This window comes from Suricata suricatta, chromosome 3, assembly GCF_006229205.1.
Source record: "Suricata suricatta isolate VVHF042 chromosome 3, meerkat_22Aug2017_6uvM2_HiC, whole genome shotgun sequence".
Classification (NCBI taxonomy): domain Eukaryota; kingdom Metazoa; phylum Chordata; class Mammalia; order Carnivora; family Herpestidae; genus Suricata; species Suricata suricatta.
Window position 1 is genome coordinate 116,011,372 of NC_043702.1, and position 8,976 is coordinate 116,020,347.

Sequence of the window (8,976 nt, forward strand, 5' to 3'; positions counted from 1 at the left end):
AGGGGGCAGCATCACGCACTCCAAACCCTCGCGGAGGGGTGGAGCTGACGGGGGCGAGGCAGGCCCAGGTCTGCTCTCAGTCGCCAAGGCTGTTCCAACCCTGGGCCAGTCTGTGTATCTCGGCCTTTCAAATTACTGTGTTCTCCCGTCTCGCTCTAATGTCCCCTGGATTTGTGGGGACGCTGTATTCTCGTTGCCCCAGTGAGGTCGGCCTGCAAATACACCCCAAGGCCGGACAATTAGATTCTAAGCTGGGTCGGAGTCCCATCCGGCATCTCTGAAGGCAGCTGGGGAGACCTACCGCCCCTGCCAGCTTGCGTTTTGGAAACATACCTTCAATCTTGGTCTTGAAGTGAGGGTACCTGTTGAGAACCTCCACCTGCCTCCTCCAGTCAAATTCATTCCGCCAGTAGGAAAGGACTTTCTTCAGGTAGTTGGAGTTGAAGCCATAATGGAAGCAGCTGTCCTCCAAAGGTGGCGTTAGGCGTGTCCCGTCGAGTCTCCGGTGTAAATCCTGGAGCAAATCCCAATGAGCCCAGGGAGAGAGGGGTGGGTGGGGTAGAGCACAAAAGCAGGTTTGTTTCCAGAAGACGGAGCAAAACCCATGGCAGCAAGATACTGTGACAGCAGAGGCAAAGCCAAGTCCCTTGGAGGGGGCGGGGCCCACTAGTCAGCGACCCTCGGGGCTGTCAGGTTCTCCCCAGGAGGAACCTGGCTGTTCCCAAAGCCTATGTCCTTCACTCTTGACTTCACGCTTATGTGTACTCTTTGTTTTTAATCGCATGAATGATACGCATCTTTCATTGATCAGGGCTTACCTGTGTCGGGGACCAGCAAATGTTTTTGTGATAGGCCAGACAGTATAAATATTTTAGGCTTTTTCCAGCTGCAACTGACCCATTCTGTCCATGTGGCGTGGATGCAGCCACAGGCAAGACATGGATGGGTGGCCATGGCTGTGTTCCAATAAAACTTTATTTGTAGACACTGACATTTGAAGGCTGTGTGATTTTCACATGTCACGAGACATTGTTCTTTTGATGTTTTCAGCCCTTTTAAAGATGTAAAAACTATTCTTAACATGGGGGCTGTATAAACAGGGGCCAGGATAGATCTGTCCCAGGGCTGTGGTTTGTGGCCTGGGTGCACAGCACTGAGTGATAGGTTGTAACTTAGCTGGGCTGAAATGACGGACCAGGGCGAGCATCAGGCTAGGAATGTCCTGCAGAGCACCCCGGGGCCCCAGGTTTCGGAAGTTTTAGACTCTGAGTCTGGGAACCCACAAAAGGGGCTGTCCTCAGCCTGGTTTCTCTTGGGCGCAGCCCAGTTTCTGCTCTGTGCTCCTGTCCCCCTCAGAACTCTCATGACTTGGGCACTTCTTAAGGCACATGCCCCCGTTAGTCTCTCAGTTACTGTTTCTCCGCACACATCCCTTTCTCGGCCACGGCACTAGGGGCTATTTGAAGGCGGGAACCCTCTCTGCTCCGAGCACCCAGCCCTGCCCCTGCGTGTACCACGTGCCCCGACATGCACGGAGTGGGTAGGGACGTCCGAGTCCCCCTCCCGGCCAGCTTGTGCGGCACATCCCAGCTGACTCTGGCATGCAGGGTGGGGGCTAGGCTCTGGGTCGTGACGGACCTGAGTCTAAATCCTGCCTATACCTCGGTCATCTAGGTGAAAAGCTTTAGTTCCTGCATGTGCGGGGGGATCAAGGGTCCCGCCTCCTACAGGGACTGAATGTGACCTTGAGCAGCTGTCATAAAGCAGGGGTGTCACCAATGCCAGCCCTGTGGCAGCTTCTCTGGACCCCAGCATCTGATGTCACCACGGCCCTGCTTCTCACTCAGGGCCCCCAACCAGGCCCTGATGACCACCTGCTTGCTTTCTTCGGCTAAACTCACCCCCAGGGTTGTAGGAGGGCACAAAGGAGAAGGAAGCAGCTGTTTTCTGTGACCCGTGAGGCACATGCCTGGGACCAGCTGGCACCCCCCCCCTCCATCTGAGTGCTGCTTGGCTTTGGGCAGGGGAAGGAGGAGTAGAGAGGCTGGCTGGGCAGAGGAGATGGGGTGGGGAAAGGGGGGGCAACAGGGGTGGGGAGGGCAGAGGGGACAGTGTGGGGATGGGGTGGGCAGAGGGGATGGGGTGGGGTCAGGGGGGACAGGGGATGGGGTAGGGATGGGGGACAGAGGGGCCGGGGTGGGGATGGGGGGACAGAGGGGACAGGGTGGGAGCAGAGGGGAGGAAAGCCCACTCCCAGCCTCACGGGGAACACATATGGGCCCCCGCCCTCCTCTCTGCCCATTCCTCCCTGGAGAAGGCACTTACCTTGATCTCCTCGTCCGAGGTCTCCACCTTGAAAGGGCGGATGCTCTCGTCCTCTGGGGCTGTGGGCCGCGCTCCAGGGCCCCACCACCCATCCTCAAGGGGCAGAGTTTCCTCCTTGTCCCGGGAAACAAACCAGTAGATGATGATAAAGGCCAGCACAGAGGTGAGAAGGATTTCCAGCCACATGATTCCTGTGAGAGCGAGGGGCGTCCGTCAGCTGCAGAGACCCCCGGCCGGAGACCCCGATCCCCACCTCCTCTCCCACCCGTCCTTGACTGCGTGTCCTTGTGACCTAAAAAAAGAGTATGAGCACATGGAAGCGGAAAACAGCAGGGAAAGGACGTGAGTCCCCCATGATCATTCTGAGCTGTGAAATTCATTCACCGAATTGGGAAAATATCACCACAGGGCGGCTTCTCACCGCCCTGCAAGGGGGTGCTGCACTTCTGAGGCCTCTCCTTTCTCACTGGGCCTTCTGCTTGATGCTTGCCCCCAGGGATGCTGGGCTCCAGAGGCTCCGCCTCTTGCTGTCTCTGGGAGGGGTCTGTCCTCCATAGGGTGCCCATTAAAGGCCAGGCTTGCTTGGTTTGGGCCAGCAGAGTGTCAGGGGCCCAGAACATGGCCACATTTTTCAAACAGCTTTATTGAGGCATAAGTCATGTGCCATATTAAGTGTTCAATCTGGGGATGTTTCGTGTAAGACACACAGGTGCAGCCATCAGCCTGCTGGAGCACATTTCCATCATAAGAGAGACCCCTAGTCTTCAGGTCTCAGCCCCTCGTTACCCCGACCCTGGCCCAGCCCTAGGCAGCCACGAATCCATGTTCTGTGTCTGCGGACTTGCCTACCATGGCTCAAGTGAGCTCTCTGAATCCCCGTGCCTGACTTCCTGTCTTTCCTCAAAAGAGACAGAAAGGAGAGCTTGGGGGGCCCCTAGGGGGCTCACTCGGTTGAGGGTCCAACTCTTGATTTCAGCTCAGGTCATGGTCTCATGGTCGTGAGATCGAGCCCCGAGTCAGGCTCTGCACTGACAGCAAGGAGCCTGCTTGGGGTTCTCCCTCTCTCTCTCTCTCTCTCTCTCTCTCTCTCTCTCTTTCTCTCTCTCAGCCACTCCCCTTCTCATGTGCATGCGTTCTCTCAAAATAAATATTTACCAATAAAGAAAGAAGGAAATAAAAATAAAGAAAGTCCTAATATTTAACCCCCCCTCAACCCGTGCCACTGTGACTCGGTCTTGGAAACCTGAGATGGGAGGAGGTCCGCCTAGCATGTCCCCTGTTCACCATGGGAGCCTGCCGTGCCGTGTCAAGCCCTCTGTCTCTCTCTCTCTCTCTCTCTCAAAATACATAAACACCAAAAAATAAATAAAAATTCTTCAGTGACCGTGCTGAGGATTTTTAGAACTTGCACACAGAAAGATGGCTGAATTCTCCTTGAGGACTTATATACATGATCTACTTCTTAGACTCTTCTGAGACACAGACCATGGGATGCAGGGGAAGGCTGAGGAGGTGGGAGGTGGTGTTCTGGCAAATTCCCCCAGAAGGAAGATTGAAGAGCAGAGGGCCTGGTGACCTGCAAATATCAGGATTTGGGATCTAGAAGATGAGGCTCAGACTCTGGACCTTGCTGAACACTAGTGGGGGGTCCTGCCAGCTGCTTTCAGAGACCCCCCCCACTCCCCACCCAAGCAGGTGCAAGAACCATCACAATCAGAAAGTGCTCCTAAACTCAGGCAGACCAGAGTCCAGCTCTGCAAGCACGGGTACTAGGCCCGGGAGACCCTGGGCACCCCAGGCTGTTCTCTAAGAACAAAGGCCAGGAAGGCCCAGCTCTGTGCACACGGGGCCTCTGCCCTCTGTCCAGCTTCCTGATGCTTTCCAGCCAGTGACTCAGACTCACATGAGAGTGAGGGCCTCAGCAACTCCAGGGGAGGTCTGTCTGGATGGCATGCTCTGGGGCAGAGTGAGAAAGGGGGAGGAGGTGGTACACGGTCCCCGAGGCCAGGCCAGACAGAAAGTGGGGCGCAGGGGTGTGTGTGCCTCCGGGGTCCACACCGGGCTCCCGCTCCTCGCTGGAGGAGGGCAAAGGAACAGGCAGCAGAGAGGGGAAAGCAGACGGTTTCCCTTCGGTGCAGGCCTGCAGCATTGCAGGCCGAAGAGAATGGAGAGGGGGGCGTCCCGCCTTCCTGCCGCCAGTGCACAGCCCCCAGGGGCTTCCAGACAGCCGCCCGAGCCTCCCAGAGCCTCCCAGAGCTGCTGGCTGTTGGGTCGGGTGGTGGCAGCTGGCCAGGGCAGAGCGGGAAAGCCCGGGGAGGGCAGAGCAGGGAGGAGGTCGCTCGGCTGGGCCGCCTATGCCCCCATAGCCTTTCTCCCCGGAACCCCAGTGGCCAGGCGACAGGGGACTTGGGATGGGCCCTGCACCTGGCCTCCGACAAGGGCCTTGTTTACCTCCCACAAGGCCTGGAACCAAGCCCAGGGAGAAAGAAGAGCCTGGAGCCAAGACCCGAGGGAAAGGAAAGATGCAGTTTGCAGGCAAACACAAAGCAGAATAAAAGAGAAGTAAAAACAGCGCAGGGCGGGGTGGGGTGGGGGTGGTGAGAGGGGTGCGGGCTTCCTGTGGGGAGCCCTGCTCTGGGCTACAGGGAAGGGACATCACAGCTGCCTTAGAGGGGACCTCAGCCCCCAACCGACTCTCCATTCGTTCCTGTGTGGACGGACAGAGAACAGGGCTTGCGTTGCGGGTGTGATAGAAACGTCCAGGGGCCGGCTGGCTGGCGTTGAGGCAGCAACCTCTGGCCTCCAGTGGTGGTTCTGCCACTCACAGGCCACGTGACTTCAGGCTGGAGACCCCACTTGTCAGGGACTTACCGGGCTGGGGATTCAAGGAGTTACCTCGGTCAAGGGGTGACGCCCCCACACGAGCATTCACTTAAAGCAATTTTTTAATGTTTATTTCTGAGAAAGAGTGTGAGCAGGGGAGGGACAGAGAGAGAGAAAGGAAGACACAGGATCTGAAGCAGGCTCCAGGCTCTGAGCTGTCAGCACAAAGCCCAACGTGGGGCTTGAACCCACGGACTGTGAGATCATGACCTGAGCCAAAGTCAGACGCCCAATTGACTGAGCCCCCAGGCACCCCATGCCTTCACTTATGTACTTAAGTCCCGAAGACACTACAGGTGGGCAGGAGGGACCAAAGCCGAAGGGACAGTCCCTGAAGATGACACGCTGCTGGGACCAAGACGGAAGCTCAGCCTCTGCAAGAGGAAAGGGCAGGGGTGCCCTGGGAATATAGGCCCCAGAGGCAAGTGCAGGGGAGGCTGCGGGGGGCTCGCTGGGAGGAGGGAGGCCCCGGCCGGCCAAGGGGAGCCTGCCACAGGCTCATCTTCACAGCCTTCCGCACAGGCCCGAAGCCAGACCTCTTGAGCAGGGGATCGAGTGCTTGTGCCCAGGGGGAGTCACTTGAGACCCTGTTCCGTCCCCTCGCTCAGTTTTCCATCTGTTTCAAGTTACAGGAGACGAAGCCCCAGTGGAACCTGGCTCACCCCCTGAGGAAAAAGCGCTCGTAATAAGACACTGGAATGCAGTCAGTTTATCCATCTTCCCCAAAGGTGGCAGAAACTCCAGTTCCTGACCTGGCCTCCTGTTCTCCCCTGCGGTCCCCCTTTGGGAGTTCACTATGGAATCTTCTGGAACATCTCTGACCTCCTCAGACAGAAAAGCCCTTTTTTCCCTAAATGCAAGCATCTCTGGTGAGGTCTCAGGGGGGAGGCTTGGCTGCAGTGGGACCGTGGCCCCAGCCACCGGACACGGACACTAGGGTCTGCCGGGCGTCAGGACACCACCTCAGGTCTGTGAGCCCCGCTAGGGGGAGGGCCCCGGCCAGGACTTCAGGGGTCAAGGAAGGAGGAACTATGACATCCCCCGGTGAGGTAAATACACCTTGGTGAAAGCAAAAACACCAGTTTGAACTTGGTGCACCCGTGTGTTAAATTATGTAAGCAGGGATGGGATTTCGAGGTCTTCTCCCAGGCGCCAGGGAGGATTTCATGGAGCACGAACCACCCCTCCCTCCTCAGGGCAGCGCATGGTGGATCCTCTGGGGTATCTGGCGGGGGGGCCTTCTCCTTGCTGCACCGCCTCTTTGTCCCCAAAGCACCCTGGAGCCTCTGCTCCTAAGGGGCCGGGCCGAGGCTGAGGACACCCAGCAGCAGCCCCCGCTGCCCCCAGGAGGCCCACCGAGCTGGGCAGTGACACTTCAGTGTCAATGTGAAGCCCCTATCCTCTCTGTCTGAGGGTTTGCCCTGCACCCTGGGGCCGGAGCCCTCACTGTCCTTGAAGCTGCCCTCCGCGGGCCTGGCACAGGCTTCAGGCCCACCCTGGCCCGGCCACAACTGACCGCACCCACCTATGTGTTTCCTTTCCCATGGGGCCTCTTAACCATGCAGCCATCCCCCACTGGAGCGCGATGAGACTCAGACGGAACGGCCCGGCGGGTGTCCCGGACGAGCCCCGGGGAGGGGATCCCACTCTCTCCACGCTAGCTCTCTGTCCGCATGGCTGCGTCCCCCAAAATCACTAGTGATGGGATCCTAGGGCCCTTTCGGAGGTGGGTTTTGAGCACAAGGTCCTGGGGTCCCCCCGAACCAAGCAAGATGCACCTGCTCTATCTGCCTACCCAGCCCTGGGGGGATGTATTCTGGGCTCTTCCCTCAGCCGAGGCAACCTGCTCATGCTTAGCTCTCCCTTATTCACTTACTGTTAAGATTTTATTTGTAAGTAACCACTATATCCAACATGGGGCTCAAACTCACAGCCTCGAAATCAAGACTGAGCCAGCTGGGCACCCCCGGCCCTCGCTTATTCTGTAAGGTCAGCTGTGCTCCAGGTCATCCACTCGAGGACAGAGAAATGGGGTCTGGGCAGCCCCTGCCGCCACAGCTCTGGCCTGGGTTGGGAGCCTGGAGAGGAAGAGTTGACTGTGTCAAGTGAGCAGTGACCAAGCCTGGGGCCAGTTGGGCTCTCGCATCAAGGGCATGGGCACTGTGTGCTGGGGCTCCCTGTGAGCTCCAGCTGGTGCACCAGACATGAGCAGGAGGCTCCTGGGCGGGGGGCACTCTGCTTCCTACAATGGCCGATGCACCTTCTTGAAAGGCCCCCTCCCCCCGCACAAGGGCATTTGGTCACTTCCAGAAGACACCCCGCTCCCCGAAGCCGGTACAGCCAGAGTGCTATGGCACGTGGGACCCTGTGGGTTGGAGCTAACGGTGTTGGGGTTCACCTCGGCTGTCCTGCTGAGCAGTTACTGGCTGTGAAGCTCTTTCCCTTCCTGGAACTGGGGGGTCGGGGGGAGGCAGCATAGGTTCGTAAGTTCAGAATCCTCTCGGTCTCAAGCTGGTTCCGTTTACACAAAAGGTCATTCACACCAAAGAATGCTGCTGGCAGCCAGGCCTGTGCTCTGCAAACAGACCTAAAGCTCTTCTGTGCCAGGACTGATCCTGCCACAGGGCCTTTGCTCCTGCTCTTCCCTCAGCTTGGTGCACTGTCACCCTCAATGGCAACCGGCCACTCCTGACTCCTTGGGGTCATTCAAACATCACCTCTCAGATGAAGGCATCTCTTTCATCGGACACCCACCTTCCCTCTCCAGGGCTCTACCCCACAGCACACATCCCCTATGTTTTACACGTTTATTTTATTGCCCACCTCTCCCCAGCAAACTGGGCGCCTCTTGAGCGCATGTTTGCTGCTGAGCCCCCTGCCCAGGGCAGAAGTCCCTAAGCACTGCCCACGCTTCCTCTGGGAAACAAGAGTGTCTTCACGTGGCCCTCCAAGTGCGGATGTTTGGGAAGGAAAAACGTTGCAGAACAATCCCAGAACTTCTTACTAAATCAGACCTGGTGGGGCGTGGCTCAGCCCTGGCTCAGGAAGCGACATCAGCCATCACAGCAGAGGACTGTTACTTCTGGAGCCTGGGAGGCCTAAGAATGTTTACTCTCTGTGAAACCACATTCACAGAAACTGTCACGTTTGCCAAGGTCCTCAACAATTTCTCACCAGCCGGATCCGTAAGTCCAAGCCAAGGCACTGGGCAGACCGCAGGGATGAGGCGGGCACAAGGCCCCCCTCCCCTCCCCTCCACCAGGGGTGCTGGGTGCAGAGCCACTCCCCACCCCCCGCGGGGCTGCCAGGCAGGGGGAGGGGCTTCTAGAAACGCGGAGGGGTGTCTGCCCAGGCAGGCTTTGCAGAGCCAGAGGCTGACAGGGTGGTGGGCAGGAGGGGAGCAGCAAGTGGAGAACAAGAAGTTGAAACTGGGACTGGAGCATTGCTAGAGCCGCTGCCCCCACGTCCCCATCGCCGAGGCCTCAGAAGGGGCAGGTGCCACTGAGGGGCCACACCGTGAACTCGGCCCCCAGACCCAGGTCCCCCCTCAGGTAGCTGCTCTCCGGGACGAAGAGCGCGGGGCGGCGGCGGACAAAGATGGCAAAAAGCATGTTCCAAACTCGAGATCGGAGACAGGTTTGGCTGGCGTCCAGAGACAGACACGTGCTTTTCACTGCGGGGCGCGAAGCACCCCAGAAGCAATACTCTCGGGGAGAGCGGGCCGGAGAGCCCGGGGACCCCTCCACCGGGCCGCGCGCGGTCGCAGGG

The 8,976-nt window shown here is 58.3% G+C and overlaps 1 protein-coding gene across 1 annotated transcript in view; it reads right to left on the minus strand.

The window, feature by feature from the left end:
- The window catches only part of EPHX1 (epoxide hydrolase 1), a 19,141-nt gene that overhangs the window by 9,926 nt on the left and 239 nt on the right, over window positions 1-8,976 (minus strand). The window contains 2 exon segments of the mRNA XM_029934913.1: window positions 334-514; window positions 2,326-2,516. Of these exon segments, the coding sequence (XP_029790773.1) occupies window positions 334-514; window positions 2,326-2,511 (367 nt within the window). The 5' untranslated portion in view covers window positions 2,512-2,516.